Below are 26,791 nucleotides of genomic sequence, written 5' to 3' on the forward strand. Positions count from 1 at the left end.
GATTAGAAATTAATCTTTGGGGTCGAAGACCGTGCCAGTGCGTTTTGTCCTGTTTTGTTGATGACCACAAAAATAATTTAAATTACAGATACGAGAATGGCATCGTTTGAAACTGCAAAGGGTCTGTGTTTATTTGTGTATTGTCAACAAAACAATGTACTTTTGTAAAATAAAGAAAACAAACAGGGCGCGCTCTCTGCCGTCTCAGTCTCTGGGAACTTTCTTGAATAAAACAACCTGAATCTCAGTAAATATGGTACATCTATGTGTAGAAAGCCTAAAATGTCTAATTTTAAAACCAATTCAAATTGAAAACAAATATTCTCTGATTATATAATCCGTATAAAATTAAGGAGAGGTAAAGATTCTCCTGTTTCACCTCATTATCGCTAGCACTCTGTTCACATGTTAATGATCTGAGGTCAGCCAGGTAAGCATGTAGATGCCCCCGAAAAATGCCATCAAAACGTCAAGCTTCATCATAGAATTTAGCCTACTTTCTTTTTCTGCCCATTGGATGTTGGTGCGCTACACTGGTGAAGACACACTCTGGACAGCGAGGATATCTTCTCATATTGGTCTGAAAAGGTAAACAGATGTTTCGGATCTCAGGAGACTAGCGTAAATTGACCAACAGCGCCATCTGCTGTTTTTGGAAAATAAACTTGCTCAATTGCATTTGTCAGAAAATCCAACTTGACACATGTGAGAAAATCTGCCTGCATGCATTTGTGAGAAAATCAAACCAAGATTCCTCATAAAAATGCAAATGAGTCTCACAGTTGTAACACACTATAAATATATTTGTCCATACCTCTGCATTTTCTCTCATATAGAATTTTGTATTTGTAAATCACTTTGCGTTTGTTTGAAAGTCGAGTTTTTCTTTGCAAAGCAAATTGTGTTTATTTGCAAAATGCTGGATTTGTTTGATGAATATTGGCACAAAATTCGCTCCATATGCATGCCGTTTAGAATTTTTTTCCGACTTGAGACGGCGCCAACTCCACATGACTCGTGTAGCATCAAAGTATGGAAGGCCGTATTACTAAATATGTCTTTACACGTAACGTGTACAGACGTTATAACGCGTGGACGCGTTATTGCGTCTGTATGCGTTATTTCGTCTACAAATTTGCATAAAATTGATTAAACATATAATAGTGATGTAAATCTCAGCATAATGACTTGTTATTAATATATAAAAGTGACGTACCAACATACGTACCAACGCACTTGGTCGTATGTCATTCTCTTTCTGGATATGTCAGCACTATCTGTAGTCACATGATACTGTGACGTCGTATTAGAACCTTGAAGGAGACGGCATTTCAAAATACATAGAGAGTCATGGTGCTGAGGAATTTTGTAAACAACTGTAAACGTGTTTTTCAAGAATGCGCTCACTTATGTATATCAGACAATGTGGAAGAGAATACAATTCAGTATATAATGTCTAGGTATAAACAGCTAAATAAGCAAATAATATTAGGTCACTTTTTAGGCGGAACCACAGCGCATCTCACAGCAACCAGCCGATTCATTGCTGAATGCTTCAGTGTTTTGAACGAATCGGTTGAGTCAAAGTTTACTTAGCCCATGTATAAACTCTTGATGAAACGAGTTTTTTAATTGTTGTTTGATTGAGTGTTTTGATGGTTTAGTTTTTAAACGCTCACTACTGGCACCTACTGGCGCTTTAATTTCGTTGCAAAGTATAATTTCCACCACCATTTCTTGTTTGTATATTCAAAAATATTTAAAATAATTTCATAATATTATTTAATGCAGTTGTATTTTTCAGTGTAAATTATTTAATTTGCTAACATATAGATAATCACATTATTGTAATTGAATTTATAAATGTAAGAATTTGAAATGAAAGTATTAATGAGATTGGTGGGAAAATGCCTTCTATAAAGGTTAAAAAAATGCCCTTAGATAAAATATAAAAACACGCAGATTTATATGTCACAGCTGATAGAAAACTGATGAGAATATTGCTTCAGAATAAATCATATGTGCAAAAAAACAAAACACACACACATAAACTGCCATTCAAAAGTTTGGGATCAGAATGATTTTTTTTGTTTTTTTAAAGGAGTTTCTTATGCTCATCAAGGCTGCATTTATTTGATCAAAATGTAGGAAAAATTGTAATATTGTGAAATATTATTATGATGTAAAATAACGTTTTTCTATTTTAATATACACTTTAGTAAATTAAAATCTAATTTATTCATGTGGTGAAAAGCTGAATTTCAGCATCATTACTCCACTTTTCAGTGTCACACATCATTCAGAAATTATTCTAATATGCTGAAACTGTTGTGCTGCTTAATATTTTTTTGGAACCTGTGATACTTTTTTCTGGATTCTTTAAAGAATAGAAAAAACTGAGAGACTTAGGAGGAGTTTCTTTCCCCAGGCCATTAGGCTCCTAAACTCAAAACCAGCCTCTTAACATCTTCATGTCTCCACTTAATATTCACTTAATCACACTGTAAAAAATTTCAAGCCGTTTCAACTAATTATTATTCTGTTCCACAGAAATTTTACATTAAATCAATTTCTGTCTTCAAAGTGTTGCCTGAATTTTTATTTTTTAGTTGGCTCAACCTTTACTAAAATAGTTGTATAGTCCATTAAACCAAAATTATTTTATTGGTCAAACGTTTATAAAACTACAGCAAATTGTGTCAATTAAAATTTAACCATTCACTCCATGTGTTTCATATGTTACCTCAACTAAGATTTATTATTTGGGCATCATAAGAAATTGTTGTGGAACTAGTTATCATATTTTATATTGAGTTTAAGAAAATTATTACCTGGTGTCTATCAATCACTAAAACACACACATTACAACACATAATAGCCTCTATTTAAAGGGTAACTAAACCCCTGGTCAGAGCCTGACTCCACCCACTGGCAATATTTGAAAAATGCTGAAAAGTGGGCAGAGCTGGTCAGAGCCTGAGTGGACGAACTGGGGGTGTTTCGTGAACCTGAGGCCCGCAGTAACGGATTGATTGACAGCTGCTGTCAGAGTCGCTAAAATGGAGAGTGACTGTAGTGACGCAAGTAGCTTTGCAACAGAGCGTTCATTTGAAGTAGAGGACTTTTCTCCCCCACCTTCACCTGAAGTGGAGGATGTCGAGGTGTCTGTGGACACAGGGCCAGTGCCTGAGCCATATCAATTCGAGCCGCTGGTTCAAACTGCGGTCTTAGCTCCCGCATCGCGATCGGCATCCGACGATGCTAGTGAAGCAGCCGCTACAGTGATTTTGACATAGCAAGATGGTTTTATACTGCCAAGGGGTGTGGTAGCTCGTACCAAGGGCGTGGTGAGCTGGAAACTGCATACGTCACCTGCCACCGCTTACGTCACGTACCACCCCAAACATCCAATAGGAAAAATCAACTGCAGTAGCCACCGTCCAACCTGAAGAGGGCAGCACTCAGATGTTTTTACACCATATATTGTAGAATTAAAACACTTTATACTCAAATGTCAAAAAAGTTACTTGAATCAATGAACAGCACTAATAAAGCCCCATTCTTACAGATTATAACTAAAAAAAGTTGGTTTAGGGTTTAGTTACTCTTTAATAACAATCTGCATTTATAAAGTTTGTCATACAGACTAAACATGCAGGCTTAAAGGGATAGTTCACCCAAAAATGAAAATTTGTTGTTAATTTACTCACCCTCAAGCCATCCAAGACGTTAACTTTTTTCTTCAATTGAACAGTAAAGGAAATTTTTAGGTGAAAACATTGCAATTCATAAACTGCACATCTCTGGCTGCCGGCTTTTGAGAGTCAAACAAACATATACAGACGAGACCAAATTACCAAAGACTCCTGAGGACACATTGAGGCCGTATGAAGCTAAACAATGAAAAACCGGCAGCCACAGATGTGCAGTTAATGAATCGCCAAGGATTCCGTTTCAGATAAAAATCTTCTTTACTGTTCTACTGAAGAAAAAAAGTTAATGACATCTGGGATGGCCTAAGGGTCAATAAAATAACAGCAAATTTACATTTTTGGGTGAACTATCCCTTTAAAGTGCTCCAGTTGTCAAACATTACATTTGTAATACAACTGAAAAGTTTTATGTTAAACATTTGTTTAATGAACTTAAAAAAAAAGACTAATAAAGTTAAACAAAATGTTTGCTAACAAACATTTAAAAAAATATTACTACTGTTCACAATTACATATTTAAAATGAGGCAGAAGTCAGAAAACAATAAATGAACCAGGTGTTACAGTTCAACTGAACTGAGTCAAGTAATGTCCAGTCACTGTATCTACATAGTGCTTTTTACACTACAGATTGTGTCAAAGCAGCTTTACAGTATTAAACAGAAAAATTGTGTGTCGAAGGAACCAAAACTCCATCGTTCTTCTCTGGCCAGACGAATCCAGCAGTTCAATTGCAGGCTGCGACACAGGTCAGATTGTGCAGAGGACTGGTCTGGTTCCTGTGGTCTTGTCCCGATGGCTGTCTTGGTGATGAGGATTTGTCTCTGGGGCTCATCTAGTTGTCCTGGTCTCGGCTGACATTCAGGGCTGTCAAGAGCTTGTCTAGGTGGTGATCCACCATCTGATCTGGATACAGACTGTATCTGGTGGCTACGGTGACCTTGGAATAAGAATGAGATTTCTTCATTTGTCTAATATTAGCATAGATGCCACTGAGAACAATAAAGCACATTTTTATTGTAGTAAACACTCAACTTGTACACATATTACCTTAAGTCTTAGTGTTGAAAGTAGACACACACTATGCAGTTTCAGTGGAGCAGTCTGGTCACATGGCAGTGTTTGGGGTCTTGGAAGAAGTGACTGGCCAGCATCTGAAAACTTGCAATGATGGGAAAGCACCAATGAAACCTTTGGCCACACCCTGGTGGAGAAAAAAAGTACAATTTATAATAAGAAATTAAAACTATGACTTGTAATCATTTAAAATTTAATACCAGTTAATTGAATTTGTGATGAAACAGAAGTTGTAACCAATATATATATTTTTTTTTTGGTACACAAAAAATCTCAATCCATAGTACAACACGGGTGCATTGATGCTGACTGTTCATTAGCTGCAAGGATTTGTAACAGAACATGCACATTTCATATTATAAGTCTACCTTAAACAGCATTAAAATAATGTCAAAATATGTCTGCCTGTTGTTGATAAATACCAGTGGTGACGTTTTACAAATCGACTGATCAATTGGCCCAATGTTTACTAAGCCATGGTCTCTTTAACAGTGCAGGGACTCGTTGCCTAGGAATTCACTAAAGTTACCTAGGGAACAGACTGAGACGCAGTCTGCTGTGATAACAGCTTTGTGAGAGGATTCAGTTGTTTATTCTCGTTCAGAACGACGAACTCCTCTCTGAAGCGCCTTCACAAAAACAGAAACACTGCAGAAAATTAAACCTAAAATTAATTATAGTAACACAGCTTTTGACATGAATTGTTTTATGGATTAAACGAGAAGAAAAACAACGTTCCCTTCACGTAAACAGCTAATTTCCCTCAGACATATTCATACAAGGCTTATTTGATGTTTTTATATGTTGTACGTTTGTGTTTAAATACATACGTTTTAAATAATACATTTACACCTTTTTTAATATACACGTATTGATAAATTCAGTCTTAGTACAAATTCAGTTCCACTTAACGTTACCTGACGTGTGAACTTGACATAGGCCTACATTTAACATAGCCTTAATATTCATTTTTCATCAGACACACGCCTTATAAAACACTTCTAAATATCCACTCAAAAACATCATATATGCTGTATGTTTTTGTCGATAACAAATAACATTTATTTAGTGGCACTTACCTGACTTGTGAACTTGACAAGATGGCGCTGTGTCTCCCGCTAAGTCACTCAGGCTCGTGCACGTGCAGAATGATCTCAGTGTTGGCTGGATTAGTTTTTATTAGTTTAATCAACATTAGCATTGCTAATTGTTGACTGGATTTGAAAATAATCGTTCATTCAATGTTTTTCAAATATATTTGTGTAGACTTAATATAATATGTCCTCTCAACTAAGCCCAAGCAGTAAAATTAGCTCAACTTAAATATTTTTGCCCTTACAACATTTTGTTAATTGGATTTTTTACAGTGCAGTAAGATATTCATCTTTCTCTACCTCATATTGACAGTGTCACAACCTGTTTGCACATTCACCTCTTGTACATTCCTGTGTACCTTAATATTTAAGACTACAGTATACTTTCATACCCATTTTATTTTCTATTCTATATTTAATTCTACAGTATACTTTTTTAATATTTTATTCTTATATTTTTATTGTTTACTTTTATTTCATTCTTTCATAGCTATATTTATGTATATTTTCATCTGTGTTGTATTCTTTAATAATTGCACTGTCCATGGAGCGGACCTGACTCATATTTCACTGCTGGTTATATATTCTCATATAATCATGTATGTGATGAATAAAAATCTTGAATCTTGAAATTAGGGGTGAGCAATATGAGCTAAAATTCATATCACAATATTTTACACTGTCCAGGCGATACAGGCAAAATATTTTAACCCTTTTTTTTTTTTTTTTTAAGTGAGGACATAGACCAGAAATTTTTTTTTTTTTATTGTGCCATTGTTTTTTTTGTTTTTTTGTTTGTTTGTTTGTTTTTTCAAAAAGTGCAAATGTGCAACATGAATTAAATTAAATTAAATATTGTGTTTGAGTTGGCCAGTGTTTCCAAAACTTTTTCCGCTGGGCCCCCCCCCCTTTGTAAGGAAAAATATTTTAAAGAAGTTAAAACTTTTATTCAGCAATATGTGTAAATTGATAATTATTAATCAAAAAAGTACGTTATTCTACTCAATTTAATATTTAGATTGAATATTAGAAAAAATGTGTAGGATTATATAACGATAAAGTGCATATTTAATGATAATTTTCTTATTTTAGATCAGTGAGTGGGTGTGACTTTTATTTTGACACCGGAAATCTTTTGTTTACGCGTCTACACGTAATTACGCATCTACGCGTCAATACGTCTGTACACGAAATAACGCGTACAGACGCAATAACGTGTCCAGGCGTTATAACGTCTGTACACGTTACGTGTAAAGACATATTTAGTAATACGGCCTACGGCCTTCCATATCAAAGCACCGCGAGAGCGTGTCAGCCGCAGCAGTTTCTCCAAAGCGGCTGCAGCAGCGCTGATGACGACACACCTGTTTCACGATTGGCCAGATTCACCGCATCGCAACGATCACGTGTGTTTCGGGTTTATTCTAACCTTTTCAGTTCCAATAATGGCCACAAATCTGTTTTTAGAACGGTAAAAAACTTTTTTACTGTAGTCGCACTGTTGTATTGAGTCACGTTTATCATACAACACTGATAAAAGCATATATACCACTACTCGGTATTTAAGTAATATATGATTATGTTGAACTTTATTCTTGAAAAGATGGCGCTGTATTACGCAGTACATAAAAAGTATTCTGTTGCTCATGAAAATGTTTCTGAAATGTCTTTGTATTTGACAAATATTGCATATAATTCAAGCCATCTGTGATAAAGTATGCAAACACCGCGTGAGGGTCACTAACGGGAGCAGAAGTGTCGTGTGTTTTCGACTGATGTACGACCGATACTGACATTTACGACCAACAATCGACGTTGAATCAACGTCTGCTTGCTATAAATTAACAGAACTTTCTGTCAAACTAGAAACCATGCTGACTGAGTAAGCTTATTGCTTTTCTTTTGTGGTTGAGGCATGGCATGTACAATACCAACTTAGTCTTATATTAACACATTTTAAAGGAGACATTGCAAGTCTTTTCAAGCACGTTCACACAACACACACACACACACACAAAGTCATGAACAGCTCTTTTGTATAGCATAAGCTAAAAAAAAAAAAAATCATACATAGCATCACAAGATGTACGTTTTTAAACCCTTTCAATGTTAACTGGTTCTGAAATACAGAATCCTTATCTCTGTTTAAAGTTAGGTTTCAGTGAAACACAAGTGAAGGATTCAGTGTCCTCAGGCACAATAACCGGAATCAAGTTTTATGTCTCTGTCACGTGACCCAGCAAAGTGTTGTGAAAGACATTTTGTTCCAGGAAAGGTTGTGTAACATAACGTGACGTATTATGTTGTTACTTTCTGAGACAAATTTATGAGAACAGAATGGACTGTACAACAGAATAAATATATGATAGATGCTCAAAAATAAATATTTTATGGATCACCATATATCAGCCATATAAACCTGTGTTTGAAATATGATATATGATAACAAAAATAGCCTACAAGAAAACTAATTTAATGCATACGAAACAAATATCTGTCAGATTCCTGTTCTGTCTTTGATCCAGAATGTATCTAAATTATTAGCCGTTTTTATTGACGTAACGTCTTAATAAGAATCAGCTAACAGTTATGATTCATCATTGCCAAATCCGGAAGCCGAGCGGTTTATATTTGGCCACTATAAAAAGGGGTAACCAAGTTGAACGTAATGTAACATTTTTTCAAATTATTAAGATTATTTATATTTTGTAAGTATGCATATAGATATCCAAGTACCAGTTTTCTTATAAATCTGATAAAACAGAGCGGTTTGGCTGCTTTGATACCTTTTTCCCGCATTTGTCGTCACTGATCCCCCCTCTGTAAATGTAGTAGTCCAGCCTGTATGAGCCTTTATCAACCCCGTGCTGCGTTTGTGTGAGGTGAAGTGCGCTTGCGATCATTCGTTTAAGGTTTGGAAACAGTTATCTCTATTCATAAATTTCGGTAAGTATTACTTTAAAATTGTCTTCTGTTGTAATTTGTTTGTCGTACCGAGTAACGTATTTTTTTAACCATGTTACTGAAAAGCGTCATTTAAAAAATACATTTAACTCTAAAACGTAGATGTAAAGGAACAAAGACCCAGTGGCCCTAGTCCCTTTCCTTTATTCTGTTTTACTCCATAGTCTTCTGTTTTTATTATCATAACAGACGTTTATTTCCTAAGTTGAGACTGAGTAACGTAACTTCCTGTCTTTGTCTGTGCGTTGAGTTCTTGTCCACGTGAACTGCGTTAACGGTGTGTGTTTTCCTCTTTAAGGTGTCTTTTTATGAGTAATCAAAAGCAGCAGAAGCCAACGCTAACTGGCCAGCGTTTCAAGACACGGAAGAGAGGTTTGTTTGCTTCTGGGCCTCTTCGTTTAGAAGTCACGCTTCAAAAGTGACCGACGCCTTGAAATGTAACCCCCTTTTTTCCCCAGGAAGTTTAATGTAATTTTTGTTCAATAATATTTTCTGATTGTTTAGAATTTTGAGGGGATTTTATGATAAAATGTGTATGTCATTTAATTACTTATTTCATTTATAGAAAAAATAATTTCAGATAAAAACGGAATGAAAGCATTTTAAAATCCGTTTTTGAAGTTAGAATTGTGCCACCTGGTGGCTGAAATTGTAATGTCGTGTAAGCTCCCTATATCGATTTATACAGAGGCTTTTGGATTTCTTTCATATATATATTTTATTTCTTTTTATTAGGTTTTGCATTAGTTTATATAGATAAATTTTGGTTAGAAAGGGAACACCTGGGAAGGATTTTTGTTATTCTGATATCAGGAACACCTGTTAGGCTAAAATAAGAAACGCAATAAATATCAAACAGTAATTTGAAGAAAAAGAGGGGAAATCTAAACAACCGTAAATTATTATTGTAACTATTTACAAACAAACTGTAACTATTTTATGCATTGCTGCACATGCAACTGATAGTAATTCATTGGAAGTTTGCAATTTTGTGAGACAGCCCAATCCCCCCCCCTTTTTTTTTTTCTTTTTTTTTCTTTTTTTTTCTTTCACCTTCTCAATTTGCTCTGTTGCAGTCTCACCAGTTCATTTCTGTGTGTGTCCATTTTAAATTCTTTATTTTAGTGTCACCCCTTGAATGCTGTGCACTTTTTTTTTTTATGTTCTGAAAACACTATCACAATAGGATAGATGCATGTAATAAAATACACACAAATATATAATAAAAATGTATGCGACGCTATACTGCTAATGAAAATGAGTGATTGTGCTAATGAATGTTCATTGGAACCTTGTAGTTCAGGTCTAGACCTGACAAGTAGTCCAGGCACTTCATTGAGCGTACACCTCATTTTCTTATGCCTTCTTTTTGAACAGATGAAAAGGAGAGATTTGACCCTACACAGTTTCAGGAGAGTATTGTACAAGGATTAAATCAAACTGGCACTGATTTAGAGGCTGTTGCCAAGTTCTTGGATTCCTCTGGTGCCAAGCTTGATTATCGTCGCTATGCAGAAACCCTGTTTGATATCCTGGTGGCTGGTGGAATGCTGGGTAAGAGGGTGTTGAGTTCTTAAGTGCTCCTTTGTTTTGGTTGTGAAGTGTAGTTTAATTAGAACTTTTCCACTTGTTGTACCCATTAGCTCCGGGAGGTGCCTTATCCGACGACATGACTCGGACTCACTTCTGTCTCTTCACGGCACCAGAAGATGTTAAGACCATGAAAGCATATGCTCAGGTAATGCCTCTTAATAGGTCTATTAGCAATGTGCTTCTAGAACAGGCTCTCTTTTTAATAAGTAATGACATTTTAAAAATCAGCATTTAACATTCTTAAATTGACTTAATTTTTTTTTTTTTTTTTTTTTTTTTAGGTTTTTAACAAGTTAATCCGGCGTTACAAGTACCTGGAGAAAGGTTTTGAAGAGGAGATTAAAAAGGTAATCTGCACTTGGCCTATAAGATTTTCTTTCTTGAATACCAAAGACCCAGAATTTTGTGACAAAGTAATACTTCTGAATTCCTCCCCCCACCCTTTCTCCCTAGTTGCTCCTGTTTTTAAAAGGGTTCAGTGAGTCGGAGCGTAACAAGCTTGCCATGCTCACTGGCATTTTACTGGCTAATGGGAACCTATCAGCTTTAATCCTTAGCAGCCTCTTCAATGAGAACTTGGTCAAAGAAGGTACGTCTAACATTTGGTCATGCTGGGTTTTCTCTGACTTCCTGTTTATGTACTAATTGTGGTGTTGCTTTTAAAAAGGTTTGTCTCCAGCCTTTGCTGTGATGCTGTTTAAATCGTGGATCAGTGAGAAGGACATTAACTCTGTGGCTGCCAGTCTTCGTAAAGTTGGCATTGACAGCAGGTTGATGGTGAGTCTTAATGCACTGTAGATGGCATGCGTGAACCAGGTCAATGCTGATTGTACTGTTATGGTTTGTCTACTTTTAACTTTATTTTATTTTTTTTGTGCAGGAGCTGTTTCCAGTGAACAAGCGAAGCTCTGACTACTTCTCTAAATACTTCACTGATGCTGGGCTTAAGGAGCTTTCTGATCTTGCACACAACCAGCGGTCATTAGGAACTCGCAAGGAGCTTCAGAAAGAGATCCAAGAGCAGATGTCTCAAGGGATTTCTTTCAAAGAGGTCCGTAAAGCCCCATAACAAAGTTATGGTGTGTGCCCCCCAACCCCCACCCCCCCCCCCCCCCCCCCCCCCAAGACTAGCGATGGCTAATAATCTGTTTCGTCTCTTAGATCATTGCATATGGCAGGGAAGAAATAAAGAAGAGCAGCATCTCTGAGCAGAAGATGATTGGCATCATGTGGACCAGCGTCATGAGCTCAGTGGAATGGAATAAGAAAGAGGAACTGGTCACTGAACAGGCCATTAAACACCTGAAGGTAAGCGTTGTCCATGGAAGAAAGTAACCATAGCTTTTAGACTCCAGCTGGTTTAACTGGTTTAACATGCCTGAGCCTGGTTTTGGCCACTGACAAATTTGCTTTTCAGTCAATACCAATTTCAATTGAAGCACAATTTTAAAAACCGCTACTGTTGACCAAAGTGCTGTACAACATAAATAACCTTTAACAGAATTGAGGCAAAAACAGTCACAAAACAAGACCTAGCGCTAAAATTAAGTCCTGGATAATAAGCCAGAACAAATAAGTGATTTTAACCTAGATTTTAAAATGGATGGTGTGGGAGCAGTTCTGATTTGAATAGGTGGACTATTCCAAAGTCTTGGAGGGGTTACAACAAATACCCGATTCTCCTCTAGACCAGTGGTTCCCAACCTTTTTCAACTCGCGGCCCACACAACCAAACACATGTTTGCGTGGCCCACTGCAAAAAAATTAACTGACCCTGCTATTGTTGGGTTAATAACTTAGTACTCAGAAGCTAGATTGTTAACTGTATTTATTGAATGAACTAGGGCTGTGCGATATGGACAAAAAAAAAAATCCTATCGCAATTTCTTTGGTCAATTTTGAGATTTCGATTTTAATCACAATTTTGACACACACAGGTATGCTTTACAGTCATAAATACATTCAGGATGAATTTGAAACATTTCCAAAAGAAAACCAATTAGAGCTTTATCAAAGTTGTAACATCTCTAGAACAGACGTAAGTCAAAATAATCACTATAGTAAAGGTGTAACAATTTCTAGACTTATATATATATATATAAAAAATCTTGTGTCCAGGGACTTTTTTTTTTTTTTTTTTTTTTTTTTTGCCATACATTGTTCATAGAGCTCATTAATTGTAGCGGTGCCTCAGGTGTTGAAATAGATTTGTTATACATTATACAGGTTCACACATAGGCCTACTCCGTTTGCAATGCGTATATAGTGTGTGTATGTGGTGCAGAAGCAGCAGCGAGAGCGCATTAATGTAACACGAAAGCATATTAAATTAATGCGCGAGCGCGAATCTATCCGCTCGCACGCAGATTTCCTTTGCTCTTTGACAAAAAACCAGACGCGCTTGCTCAGATACACGCTGCTCTCGCCCGGAGAAAGTGCGCGCACTTAAAACGTGTCTTCTCGCGCTCAAACTGCGTCCTGTGCACTCACAACTCTCTATTCTCATGTGCTAGATATGAATTATTTTCGCACGTTTATTTCTAGCCTTTTACCGCGTGCAGTGTGAACGCTCTGATCCGTTAACATGAGCTCGGAAAAAAGGCGCATCACAGACAGTGTGTGAACCTGGAGTAGGCAAATTCCCAGTCTGTTCTGTTCTCGCGCTAGGCGCGTTGCATTCTGATTAGATCGGATGGCATACTGCGGGAGGTCAGGGCCGCGGAAAATCATGCTATAAAGCGATTTAGAATTTTTTTTTTTTTTTTTTTTTTTTTTGACTATTTCTATCGCACAGCCCTAGAATGAATTGGCAATGAACAGAAAATAACTCGGGCTTATTTAATTATTTATATATGTGTATATGTATGTGTGTGTTATGTTATGACTTAGACATTTTTATATATATTAACAATATTTATTTTAATAGTAATTGGCGGCCCACTAGGGGGCCGCGGCCCACAGGTTGAAAACCACTGCTCTAGACTTTAGTCCGGATTTAGGAACCACTAAGTGCCTTAAATTGGCAGACCTAAGAGCTCTTGCTGGTACCAACAGATCAGAGAGGTATAAGTGTGCTTAACCTAAAAAAAAAAAACCCTAATAAATCAAAGTGCAATACGAGCACTTTACATTGATTAACCATATGCTAAAGGATTAAATTTTAAAGACCATAGTACAAGTTCACGCTTTCAAGCTCCCGTTAGGACTCTGGCAGCTGCATTTTGAAACATCTGCAGGTGGTTTAGAGAAGATTGACTGATCCCTCCCCCAAATAGTTACAGTAATCAAGCCTTGAGGTGATTAAAAGCATGGATAACATTATCAAAATTATATAGCGCTTTCAAAATTAGTAAAAGGACTTCATTTTTACCAGTTAGCAACTGGAAGAAGGTTTTTTTTTTTTTTTTTTTTTTTTTTTTACAACTTGATTGACTTGTCTATCCAGCTTTAAAGCGCTGTCCAGTAAAATGCCTTGGTTTTTCACATACAGCCTGACGTAAGGTGCCAGAACACCTAGGTTTAAGTTTGGTATACTCTGGGTATCAGAAGACGTGTTCTTTCTCGCTCCCTCATTCAGACTTGAATAATTTTGGGACATCCATGCTTTAACATCCAAGAGGCAAGTGACTACAGGGTCTAATCTGTTTCAGAGGAAGATGTCATCTGCAACAGTGGTAACATACCATACTTAATGATAGAACCAAGTGGAAGCATATAAAGAGAAAATAACGTGGGAGCTTGAGTAGAACCTTGAGGGACCCCGCAGGTCAAAGGGACAGTAGCGGAGTGAAATTGGCCAATATTGATTGAGAAACTCCTGTTAGTAAGAGGACTGGAACCATTTTGGGCCGAACCACTAATGCCCGCCATCTGTTCGAACCAGGATAGAAAACATTGTGATCTACAGTGTCAAAGCTCAAGTCTAAAAGTACCAATGCTACCGAATCCCAGGAGTCTGTAGCTGAAAGAACATTAAACTTTTTTTAAAAGGGCTATCTAAGTGGAATGAAGTTTCCTAGTTTGTATTATGACTAACTTAATTCGTGACTTCTGTTTCTTTCTCAGCAACACAGCCCCCTGCTGAAGGCCTTCACCACACAGGGCCTGTCTGAGCTGACTCTGCTACTGAGAGTTCAAGAGTACTGTTATGACAACATCCACTTCATGAAAACCTTCCAGAAAATTGTTTTGCTGCTCTATAAAGGTAGCATTTCTTGTGGTGCTTCTACAGAGGCATAACTTGTGGTGGTTCTAGAGAGCTTCAATTAGGATGGTCTCTTAACCTTTTTCTTATACATTACTCTTTCTTTAGTGAATGTTGTGAGTGAAGAGGCTGTTCTTAAGTGGTATACTGAAGCTCACCTAGCCAAAGGAAAGAGTGTCTTCCTGGAGCAGATGAAGAAATTTGTGGAGTGGCTGAAAAATGCTGAAGAGGGTGAGTATCGGTCTCAATTAAACATGATGGTTTCTTTGTTTTCACATATTAAAGAAATTACACTCTTGTTTCAGAATCCGAATCTGAGGAGGAAACAGATGAAGACTGAACCAAGGTTGCTTCATTTTGGAATGAGAAACCGTTCTGACTGTAGATGATTCTCTTGCATTTCAGTTGACTGGTTTAGATCTCTTGAGCTTACCTAACACAACTGTTTTTAGAGTCTTAAGCAAGAAATGTTAACTTGAGATTGCACTTGTAGTCATTGCCAAGGAAGAATGATTGTTCTCGCTTCTGTGGAACTCTTATCAAAGACCTTTTTTAGATGTTAGTCAAATTATTCTGGATATTTATGTACAGTACCACCATTGTGACTTATCCTTTATATTTTGACTTTTATAAAAATAAAGAAAATCGTGCAAGTCTGTCTTTATGAATTCTTTAATTCTTGAGGTGAAAGTACCTGTTTGTTCTCTTAAATAAGGAAACCATTTATTGTGGCACTGGTCATGTGACTGAGGTAATTTTTATGTCTGTCACAGTATGAGTGTAATTCATTGACTTAATCAGTCCTCTTTGAACCTGGCATAAGTAGGAGTTATTTACCATTATTTAGAGCACCATATTTATGAAAGCCATAAACACGACAGGATCCAAATTTAAATTTATTTCTGTAACCCTTCACAATAAGGTTTCATTTGTTGGTGTTAGTTAACATTAACACCTTTTTAATAAAATGTTCATTAAGGTTAATGCTGTAAAAACTCATTCATGTTACTTGATGTACTGTTAACAAATGAACCTAATTGTGAAATGTTATTTATTTTTCTTTTTACGAAATTGGACAAGACAAAGTATAAGTGTCCTTTTATTATTGCTTGGACAAAATGCTGCACATTACTTTGTAAACCAAATGTCAAATAACAGAACTAAATTGCAATTTTTAAACAAACCCCAGATCTAATAACAACAAAAAAAAAACTCTTCATAAAGGCTTTGCCTCTTTGCATTCAAAAATATTAGAGGCAACCACTGCATTTGAAGGACAATCCATACAAAAAAAAATAAAAAATGCATGTGTAGTTTTAATCTAAATTAGTTTGTATAATTTGACATTTTAAAACACAAACTGACTTTAGTTTTGTGAAACTAGACTACGTAAAACATCTACACGAAACAAAGACAGCAGAAGCTCTGAATGAGATGCAGATTTACTCTCTGACAGCAGGTGGCGCTTATGGAACAGCAGCGATACAGTGTTTCTTTGGTTACTGCCATAAACAAAGCAGCACATATAAACACTAGGGATGGGAGAAAAAAATTGATGCATCGCAATTCTCTCTCCAGTGATTTCAGAATATCAGAATCGATTCTGAGCTTAGTTTTTAACCAGATGCGCGATGACGCTGAGTTTGCTTTAAAAACACCCGTACCCTGCTTGCTTCCAATTCCTCACACACATACACCACTCGAACCTTCCGTAAAACAATCTTTCAGAAAGCTCAGAAAGTTTGAAGCGAATTAAAAGGACATTCGTTGACTTCATTGCACCGGATGCGCTATGAGAGACGTGCACTTTACACCTGAAGTGTGCGGTCTCGCCCATCGATATTTTCCTTACAAATGCTCTACGAAGTCATAATGTATGTGGTTTGGAATGCAGTGGACTTATATATTTAAAATATGAACCTCACTAACAGAAGGCAGCTTTCAATTTCAAATGCTGAAGAGTGCTTTGTGAAGACTGCTCGCGACTCAGTGTAAGTGATTTAATGCACTTGCGTCTCAAAATGTTTTTTTTTTTTTTTTATGACGCAAAATTAATGTAAACACAGACAGTTATTAGGGTTGCTACCTGTCCCTTAAAATAGGGAATCATCCCGTATTTAAGGTAGAATGATTTATCCCGTATTTTACAAAGGCCAACACATATTTGAATAAACAAATAAGTATTTTGCACTGTTTATAATATTAATAGCAATTATAATAAAATACATTTATTTTGGCGTCTTTGTTTCCATAGTGACGGAGTCTCCAGAACGCGCGGCGTTAAAGCCCTTTCACACGATCGCAGTATGCGGTAAATAAACCTGCACGGTTTAAAGGGGTGCTATGATGCCTTTTCACTTTTTCAACTTTAGTTAGTCTGTAATGTTGCTGTTTGAGCATAAAAAAAGATCTTCAAAGTTACAAAGCTCAAAGTTAAATTCAAAAGGAGATATTTTATTTAACAGAAATCACTTTTCAAAAACTACAACGAATGACTCGTTTGGACCACAATGCATATTTTCTGGGATTTGTGATATCATAAGATCGACGAATGGGACGAGATCTGGTTGAGCTGCACTAGAGAAGACAACAAGTGTTATCACATGTTGGAGACATGCTAGCTTTCCCAAGACAGACGAGCTTAGAGTGGTTACAATCATCCGGGTATAAATTGCTCTCAAATTGATTTGATTTTGACACAATATTTACAATGAAGCTTGCAGCAGGCGGCTTTGATAAGGAGTATGATATTTCCCGACCAGGCACCGAGTAATGCCAATCACAACACACACTGGCCCAGTTAACCAATCACAACACGCACTGGCCCAGCTAACCAATCACAACACGCACTGGCCCAGCTATCCAATCACAGCACATGTCGTATTTCAGAAGGCGTGCCTTCATTTGAAACAGGAACTATTCGAGTCGCTCATGCCAGACTGGGGAGAGAGGTGTTGCAATAATGGCCCTGTCCCAAATGGCACACTCTGGACTTGTGGACTTCCTCAGAGTCCACACTTTGGTGACGTCATGTAGTGCAGATCTATAGGGCCCTTGGCGTGAGTCCACGAGGGCGCATTGAGAGGTATTTTTGGGACAGACTCGATCGTCACGCCGGAAATAACGGTCTGGTGGTTTTTTTGACAGGAGCTGCAGGTTCAGGGAATATGATGCCTATGTTCAATTTGAACTAAGATTACAATTTTAACACACAATAAACATGTGCGTGAGTTTCAGATGAATTTACAGGTTTAAATATAAATACTAGGTTTACATATGACTCAGTAAAGCCCTGACATTCAGTTCTATTTATTTAATGAATCATAATGCGATCGTATTATTCGACACGCTATTGTTATGTTTGAGATATCAACCACTGGTCGATGACCATAATGTTTGTATAAACGGTAGGTAACATCTGGTAAAATGTATACATAGGTCATAAAAACCGTAATGATACCTACACTTAAATATTTTCTTCTCAGCCATGTCATCAATTGCTCTTGAGCGAAATCTCCTCCCATCCATTGTCTGATTGGCATTTTGCAAGGATTCCTGGGTAGTTAAAGTGTGCGGAGCCTGCATCTATGCGGTCTTCGCGGAAGAGGGTACAAAGGGGGCACTGCTGAGCACACTTCAGAGCGTTGAAATGCTGAATGGGACGGCCTACGGACTCGTAGACTCGGCGAGCATGCGCAATTTAAGTCCACAAGACCGAAAGTCCACATGAAGTGTGCCATTTGGGACAGGGCCAATGTAAAATATGTGAAAAAGAATGTTTTTCGAACAACCTGGTGTGAGAGCCTGTTCTAGTACACCCCCAAAACAAAATCAAGACCTTGTAAAAGAGCATAATAGGACCCCTTTAAAACATCTAGGAGCTCACATCTGCCCTCTGAACACAAGACTCTCCAGATGTAGCGCTGAATGGGAAAGTTATCAATGTGTCTGTCCAGTAACTAATGATGAATGCACAATTTGCAGAGAGGCATTTCAGTTGTTCACGGTGGACTGTCTGACTTAAAGAGGCAGTTCACCCAAAAATGAAAATTTTGTCATCGTTTAGACACCCACAAGTTCTAAGTTTGTTCTAAACCTGTAATAATTTCTTTCTTCTGTTTAACATAAAATAAAATACTTTAAATAATGTGGGTACCCAAACAATTTCTGTTTTTTTGTTTTTTTTTGTTTGTTTGTTTGTTTTTACCTTACTATGGAAGTTACAACCATCAGCTGTTTAGTTGAGAGACATTCTTCAAAGTATCTTCTTTTGTGATCAACGGAAGAAAGAACTTTATGCAGGTTTAGAACAACCCGGGTAAATTATGACTAATTTCATTTTTGTGTGAACCATACCATTAAAGTGACAGACACAGCCGTGCTTATTGTTTAATTATTTATGTAAGGATATGTAAATGTAAGGATTTTACGATTCTCAAGTTGGTAAACTAATTAATTAATAAGGGAGAAAAAGTAGATCAAGAATCGTTCTGGAATCGGATTGTGACTCCCAGAATCGGATCGGATCGTAAGTTGACTAAAGATTCCCACCCCTAAATACTACTTTAATATGCAACTTACAGAGACGAGATGAAAAGAAAATATAATTTAAACTTTTCTTAAGACAGTCAGTTCCCATCAGATACATTCATATAAACTCCCACCCCAAATCTTTCACGATTCGTTTAACATCTCAACTGATTTGAATCGTCACATATTTGTATCTATTTTCAACCATCTCGCGCTGAATTGTTACATCCCTATTTCTGTGTCCCTGCTGCTCAGTGCTTCTCATTTAACTTGCCACTTGTTGCTAGCATTGTCTTGTGCTGGTCCAGGTCTTGAGCTTCACTAATTTCCTGCTCATCATCTTCACAATTGTGAAGGTCTTTGCCTAGAACACAAATGGTTTACAAAACAATAGCTACAGTTCTTTCTGCCGAAATTTCACAAATTTGTTACAGTCCAGTACAGATACTAAAGAGGGAAAATTGCTATCTGTATAATGGAATGGCAATTTCTCAACATAAAAATGTCAATGTGCTTTACTCTGTTTCTCACTCTGTTCTACTGTTAAAAATGACAACTAAATCTTTGCATATTTTGAGTTTAATTTAATCAAAACTAAATGTATACAATGTATGGGGGAAAAAACTTTCAAGTGCAATTAACTTGTGTTACTGTGGAAATGGGGAGAGTGTGCTACTGCAATCATGTATTAATGTAAGCTAAACAAGTTCTTGGTATGCAGTTAGACTGTGGCGTCCAGTCAGACTGTCTAAAACATGCTTACCTGATTCACTTCTCTGATCAGATAGATCAGGTTTTTCACTGAGAGCTTCAGAAGTTTCATCTAATTCCATTTCCTTGCTCATATTTTCAGCATCAGTCAATTCTTGTTCTTTGTTCTCACCGTCATTGTCTCTGATTCTCTGTTGAGAATCATTCACTGGAAAAGGTAAAAATTTGAATAAATTTAGTGGGGTGATATCAGCTCAAAATATGTGCATGTTGAATGTTTAAACTAAATACAGAAGTAATGAAAACTAGATTTTGGCATTTTCTGAAAAAGAAACATTAGCATATTGCTCTGTGGTTGCTAAATATCATTGCTGTACGGTTGCTTATAGGTACAAGTCAAGAAACCATTAATAAAGTTGTATTAAATGCACTGCAGCAAAAAGGAAGGGGGGGGGGGGGGTATTAGTAAAATAAGGTCTCTGGTAAATATAAATCGACGATACTTGGACATTTTCCTCTACAACATAATTTACACTCACCCACACTGAAAACACTAACTTTGAAACTGTTTTTAAAAAGTAACTATAATCACTCCCCTCCTCTTCATTTTTTTCACCTTTGGCATAGTGTGTTACTGGGTAAGACCCTTTAACCAACTTCATGGCGTTGAAAATGTTCTATTTTAAGTGTTAATTATAGCGCTGGTAGTAATCAGGGCCTGGTTGTGTCTAGTCCAGCTGAGCCCCATTATTATTGCAGTTTCATAGATTTAGGAATTTTCACACCTGGTTGGTATTAAATAACTTTTTTTGTTGTTTTATAGCCCTTGTGGATGTCATGGATATTTTGTTTAAAGTTCCAGACCTATCAACCAAAGGGATATTTTTAAAGCCCAAACTGCATGTTTTTGCTTAGAACTTTCCATTTACCAAATTTATTATCATCTGTTCTTTCTTCTCCTTCATTTTTCTCAGACTTATGTGCATCTTCATTTATGTCCTGTTCTTCATTGTTCTCTGCATCATTGTTTTTGAGGGTCTGGTTCACATCATCTTTAAAGACTCAAAAAAAAAAAAAACATTATGAAATGAGACCCAGTTTGTGGTTAATGCATGCAAAGACACAGACAGCTGCCCTTGCCTGGCATTACTGGATAAGACCTTTTAATAATGTATGTATGCCACATGTCTACTAGAGCTGCACAGATATCAACACTCAGATTCAAAACTAAAAGGTAGTGAAAATAAACAAACATACTTTTAAACTTACTTTGTGCTTCTGTCTCTGATAATTCACACACGTTTCCATCTATTAAATTTTCTTGTACCCCATCTGTAACTAAACACAGAAAGAAGATAATTTATATGCGCTATATTTGTAGCACATCAATTAAGGTGCAAATCAAAGAGCACAAAATAAAGACTCACGTTTAACTCCTGATCTCCTTGTATCTAATTGGAGAAAATTAAGTCAATATTGTTGCCCAAATGGGTAACTGAAATCCAAATCATATTCATATTTTGAGGTAATGAGCACCTATATGTCTTACCTTTGTTTATTTTTTTGTGAATTAAATAAATGACGACAGCTGTGATCCCCGTGATAATAGCACCGATGATGACACACATAACTGGTAGAATGGTATTCATATCTGATTGTGATTCATCTAATTACAAGAACATAACAATAAATAATCATAACCCAACTTCATCAGGAACAGTGTACTTCCTCAGTTTTTGTTATGCATGGAGTAGACCTGTGTTGCAGTCTTTCAGAGTGAAGCTGGTGTTCTTTTGGCTAACTTCATTTTTCACAGTGCAAGTAAAGACTGAATCAGTCTTCTCCTCCTTGCTGATATGAAGCTCTTGCCCAGAGTGAGGTATAGAATTGGATCCAATCCATTCAAAGGTTATTTTGAACTTAGATGAAGCTGAACAGAACAGTGTTTTTGATTCCGTAATCATGTTCAGTTTACAGGTCACAATTGGCTCCTGCACAGCATCTGAAGGAAACATGGACAATACTGGTTTTGAGTTTACTATGTGGTGTGGTAAATACTTTTTTATAACAATACTCTGAGTTAAATCTCATGGCTACAAGATGCAAAAATGTTTGAAACATACACTTACTAGTAAATTTGTTTTGTTTAAGATGCCCATGATATTTATCTTAAAATTTTTACAAATGCCTGTTGTTTTGAAAACGTCTCATTCATGCTGTACACGTGTTTAGCTTAATATTGTATTTTTGCAGTTTAATTACATTTTTAAGTTTACATAATTTAATTAAATTATAATGATTTTCCATTTGAGTCACATCCACTGCAAGTTACCAATACTTTTTTCCTGCAAACTACAAATAAATGACTTCTTAGAAAGTTTATGAATGCTGTGTTCATAATATCACAAAATGAACCATCCGTTACATGTATCACTAGATTATGGGAGCGTCTTTGCTTGAAAATCCAGGATAGTTGGTAGAGTATGTTGTGCTCTGAATGCTGGTAATGTTCTTGGTCATTCAGCTTCACCAGTTTAGTTTTAATGGTGAGCAGCATGGCTATGCAAATATGCCAGCCAGGCGACATTAAATTTGTACTAACCTACAATATTGTGTCTTATTTCATTCTCATTTGCATTAAGTCACTTACCAATAACTTGAACTTCATTTTTAGAATTTTGCTGCTCTCCGTCGATCTGTATTTCAGACTTATAAATACCACTGTCCTGGCTGGTCATGTTACGAACAGTGAGCTGCCCAGTAGTGATTTCAATTCCCGATCGTCCTTTGAATTGTCCATAATCTTGAAATTTAGTCAAATCATGTTCAGCCACCTTGTTTCCATTGAATGTCCACAAAATCTCTTCAGGCTTTCCATGTATATTTGGATTTAAAGTCAAATTCTTCCCATTCTCAACAAAGGTGACAGAAGTTACAGCACCTGAATAACATTTATAAAGGGTAAGATCATGGTGTGAGGTTCGATCTAAAACATACTGATCTAAAACATAGAAAAGTTAATAACATAATATTTTTACAATGAAATGATAACTCCAATGCGATAGTGTATTAACTTGTTTCCTAACAGGTCCTAAATAAATTCTGGGCTGCTACTTGACCCTCAGTTGTCTTTAACATTAATTCAACAAAGAAATTGTTTTTGTGGATACAGTCTAATTTATTGTTTGCTTAACCTGGACATGTTCTGAAACGCTTGACAAAGAACTTGTTATGCATCCCAAAAGAACAGCTTATTTAAAAGAACTCCAATTAACAACTTTAATAATAGTTACATTATTATGCAAATGACTATTTTCAATTATAAGGAACATTACTTACTGTATCTTGATAATATTAAACAGACGAAAAGATTAAATACTTCCCCGAGCATTCTCATTTTTCTTTCACTTTTGTATTTCTCTCAGCTGTTCCAGGTAAACCGGTCTGTCCCCCCTCAGCTATCAGTGGTGAGACTAGTAGTGAGTGGCCTTTGTGCATTTGTATGAGTCTGAATCTGTAATTTAAAACATGAATGGGTGGGTCATGTGTAGACGAGCATGTGACAGTTTTACTTCTGACTGCAATATTGTAAGTTGCCGCTTCCTCAAATGAAAAAGTTTACCATTAATATTTAAATGATGATCTGTTTATCCAGTCACGCTAGCTCCACCCCTTGTTTACAGCTGATAAAATGATAGTTCACTCAAAAAAAAAAAAAAAAAAAAAATGTCATCAATTATTCACCCCCTCTAATTGCTCCAAACCTGTATGAGATTCTTTTTTCTGCTGAGCACAAAAGATCTTTTGAAATTTTGAAGAATGTGGGTAACCAAAAAGCTGCTGGTCCCCACTGACTTTCATAGTCCTACGTTTTTTGATAATCCACTTTAATCAGACGTGCATCACAATACGAAAAGTTCTGTTGTTACATAGTGACTTTAAACTTTGAATTACACAAATATGAAAACAGCAGAAACATTACACAGCCAAAGTCAAAGTCAAAATGCAAATTTATTTGCATGGTGTACAAAGGGAGTTTTCAATAGTGATGCTTATAATAGCCTATGCCATATATCAGGCACAGACCCACATTTGTTTGCATTATGGGAGAATTTCTAGAATTATGAACATTTAACTACAGCTTTACAAACACTATTCATTTGTGGTAGCAGATCAGAGACATTATAGGCTATTTCTAAATTAAAGCTTTAGAAGTTTTCACAAACATAAAAGCACATTTATTTATATTTTTGAAGCAGAGTACAAAACTAATTCACAAACCTAAAACCAACATTACTGTTTTTGTTGGTTTGGCTGTGTATCTGTGGATTAAATGGTAAATGCAAAATTATGTCAATTTTTGCATTTCAATGTGTCTGATAGCCTACTGTAATAGACCTTGTCAGGGTAGCACCATATTTATTTATTTTTTAACAAAAGACTTTAAGTAGACACAGAAAAAAAATCTGAAATGTGTAAAGTTTTGAAAATTACATGTCATCTATAACTTTATAGAACACATGCCTTTGTAAAGATTATAAGTCTATTCCTCACAGCCTCCTTTCATCCATTTAAAATTCAATATGGTGGGGTCGTCAAATCTTTTTTGTAGGGGGTTATACAAGCTTTTTGACAAAGTTGAAACCTAATAACTCATGTTATCCCAGCATAACATGATCAGTCACAAACTTTCTTATTTGATTAGCAGGCTGTCATAGAAATGAAGCACAACTGTTTTAAACATTTCAGCCCTAAAAGTAGTTTATTTTCAGGCTTAAGCTAGACTTTGAATAACAAATTTCTTATCTGTTCTATTGAGGTGTAATGTCTGTTTTGGGTTTTGTTTCATGTTCATGTTTTCATGTCTTTTATTTTGTTATTGTTTGATCTTGCTGTTTGTGTCATGCTTCCCTTGCCCTCTTGTTGTCTTGCTATCGGTTCCTCTTGTTCCTTGTGTCATGTTCCGATTGGTTGTCTTAGTCATGTGTCTGTTTCCCATTGGTTTGTTCTTGTCATGTGACCTGTATTGTTTGTTATAAGTAGTCATGTTTTTGTCATTAACGTTTGTTGTGTATTAATGTAACGTAACATTGTAACCTGCTGTTGGTGAGTCTAGTCTGTTCATGCCACGTCAAGTCTGTTTCTGTCAAGTCTGTTTCATGCCTCGTCAAGTTAAGTCGGTTCAAGTCAAGTCTTTGTTTATTGTTTGGATTGCACCATTGTAAATTAACTACACTTGGGTTCATCGCTACACTCGCCTTCAGTGGACTGTTCGTTACAGAATACACAACCCTAAAAATGAACCCAGCAGTTGTTCGTCTCCTGCGTCTCCACCAAGGAAACCGGGCCATTGAGGACTATGTGGAGGACTTTTGTGGTTTGTGTCATCTGGTGGATTTTAATGATGTGGCCCTTAATAACATATTTCGGGTGGGTCTTAATGAGCCCACTTGCTCTCAGCTTCCTGGGGGAAAAATTCACTGGTCCCTGGAGGAATATATTGACCATGCTCTTTTTCTTGCTGGTTCATCATTTACTGTGGGGATTGCTGATGAAGAACACAGCTATCCCACAGTACCCACCACATCAGAACTTTTCCACGTCCCAACCATCATGTCAGGAGTTGTTCACGTCACGCCAGCCAAGCCAAGGCCTACTCACACCATGTCTGCCAAGCCACAGCCTGAGACTGTTCCCGTGGCCTCAGTACTTCTAATAATGGCAGTTGCCATTTTGAGTGTGTGGGCAACTCACTGCATTCCAGAGACTTTTCCTGTCCACGAGCTCTCTGCCTGTCCTGTCACGGCCAAGGAGGCTGTCCACGAGCTCTCTGCCTGTCCTGTCACGACCAGGGAGGCCATCCACGAGCTCTCTGCCTGTCCTGCCTCGGCCACGGAGGCCAATCATGAACTCACTGCCTGTCCTGTCACAGCCAAGTGGTCTGTCTATGTCTCTGCTTCATCATGGCTTCCAGCTCTGCCTGCACTGCCTGGCCACCCTGCTGGGCCTGCACCGCCATGGCTCCCCGCTAGGACTGCTCCGCCATGGCTCCATTTTCTGTCACTGCTCCACGGCCCAGGTCCACCTCTGCTCCATGGTCTGTCACTGCTTCATGGCCCAGGTCCCCCTCTGCTTCATGGTCTGTCTCTGCTCCACGGCCCAGTTCCCCCTCTGTTTCATGGTCTGTCACTGCTCCAGGGCCCAGGTCCCCCTCTGCTCCATGGTCTGTCAGGGCTCAAAACTGCAACTAAAACAGTCGCATTTGCGACCATAAATATTAATTTGCGAGTGACGTTTTTGCTGAGGTCGACACTGGCGTCTACCCGCTGAAAGCTCCTCAGGATTTAACGCTAAAAAAGTTTTCTCAGGCGGATGATTTGCTTCATTCTAGCAGCGCCCCGTTTGTGATAAAACGAACTCGGGCCGAAGGTTAATACACACAACTACACCGAGTGTGGACCTGCCGCGTGTACAACTGCTTTCAGCCAAGATCGGCCCATAGGGAAAAAGCCGTCTGTCAGCCAGAAGTGTTTTGTAGAGTCGGTGCGGCTCTGGCCCATTATCTTCTCACCGATGCTGAGATTGAACCGACAGAGACGCATTTCAGCCCGAATCAGCCCGAGTGTTATTGCTATCTGGGTATATATTTACATGTTATAACTTAATTTTAATGTAATGCCTTTTTTCCTAATTGTTTTGCGATCTAATCTTTTATGTTCACGTATTAAACTGAGACGATGCGCATTAAAGTTTTAGTGGAAAAAGAGTTTCAAACAGTCCTCTTCTCTGCCGCACATCAGTGCTGATGCACACAGTCTGATAAACGCAGCTCCACTGTGCAGCGAGAGAGAAATGACGGAGACGTAAGAAAGGAACGTGCAGAAAATACAGCGTCTATTTCGTGCA

At 37.2% G+C, this 26,791-nt stretch overlaps 2 protein-coding genes and 1 long non-coding RNA gene across 3 annotated transcripts; 1 reads left to right on the forward strand and 2 right to left on the reverse strand.

The window, feature by feature from the left end:
- Positions 1 to 4,093: 4,093 nt before the first annotated feature.
- Positions 4,094 to 8,788, reverse strand: LOC122138420. The gene is made up of 3 exons (XR_006155544.1): positions 8,670 to 8,788; positions 4,763 to 4,916; positions 4,094 to 4,652 (listed from the first exon to the last, which is right to left on the reverse strand). It is a non-coding gene; the product is annotated as an uncharacterized LOC122138420 (long non-coding RNA).
- On the forward strand, positions 8,750 to 15,297 carry LOC109112022 (basic leucine zipper and W2 domain-containing protein 1-B-like). Its single transcript, XM_042730669.1, has 12 exons — positions 8,750 to 8,829; positions 9,146 to 9,219; positions 10,225 to 10,401; positions 10,491 to 10,585; positions 10,722 to 10,787; positions 10,894 to 11,029; positions 11,108 to 11,217; positions 11,321 to 11,491; positions 11,602 to 11,748; positions 14,506 to 14,644; positions 14,753 to 14,875; positions 14,950 to 15,297. Exons 2-12 carry the CDS (start codon positions 9,156 to 9,158, stop codon positions 14,982 to 14,984), a joined length of 1,263 nt encoding a protein of 420 aa, XP_042586603.1. The 5' UTR covers positions 8,750 to 8,829; positions 9,146 to 9,155; the 3' UTR covers positions 14,985 to 15,297.
- Positions 15,298 to 18,995: 3,698 nt separating this feature from the next.
- On the reverse strand, positions 18,996 to 23,363 carry LOC109112523 (SLAM family member 5-like). The gene is made up of 9 exons (XM_042730670.1): positions 23,225 to 23,363; positions 22,536 to 22,826; positions 21,642 to 21,887; positions 21,435 to 21,551; positions 21,313 to 21,336; positions 21,155 to 21,223; positions 20,815 to 20,946; positions 19,938 to 20,093; positions 18,996 to 19,538 (listed from the first exon to the last, which is right to left on the reverse strand). The coding sequence occupies exons 1-9, from the start codon at positions 23,280 to 23,282 to the stop codon at positions 19,426 to 19,428; spliced, it is 1,206 nt and encodes a 401-aa protein (XP_042586604.1). The 5' UTR covers positions 23,283 to 23,363; the 3' UTR covers positions 18,996 to 19,425.
- Positions 23,364 to 26,791: the final 3,428 nt, after the last annotated feature.

Source organism: Cyprinus carpio, chromosome B9 (genome assembly GCF_018340385.1).
Source record: "Cyprinus carpio isolate SPL01 chromosome B9, ASM1834038v1, whole genome shotgun sequence".
Lineage (NCBI taxonomy): Eukaryota > Metazoa > Chordata > Actinopteri > Cypriniformes > Cyprinidae > Cyprinus > Cyprinus carpio.

What these genes read in the sequence shown, in the direction of transcription:
- LOC109112022 (XM_042730669.1), top strand. Translation starts at nt 9,156, where the DNA reads ATGAGTAATCAAAAGCAGCAGAAGCCAACGCTAACTGGCCAGCGTTTC. An exon ending in GGTGGCTGGTGGAATGCTGG is followed by an intron (nt 10,402 to 10,490) that starts GTAAGAGGGTGT and finishes TGTACCCATTAG; the next exon opens with CTCCGGGAGGTGCCTTATCC. An exon ending in AGGCCATTAAACACCTGAAG is followed by an intron (nt 11,749 to 14,505) that starts GTAAGCGTTGTC and finishes TTTCTTTCTCAG; the next exon opens with CAACACAGCCCCCTGCTGAA.
- LOC109112523 (XM_042730670.1), bottom strand. Translation starts at nt 23,282, where the DNA reads ATGAGAATGCTCGGGGAAGTATTTAATCTTTTCGTCTGTTTAATATTA. An exon ending in TTTAATATTATCAAGATACA is followed by an intron (nt 22,827 to 23,224) that starts GTAAGTAATGTT and finishes AATGTTATTCAG; the next exon opens with GTGCTGTAACTTCTGTCACC. An exon ending in TCACAAAAAAATAAACAAAG is followed by an intron (nt 21,337 to 21,434) that starts GTAAGACATATA and finishes TTCTCCAATTAG; the next exon opens with ATACAAGGAGATCAGGAGTT.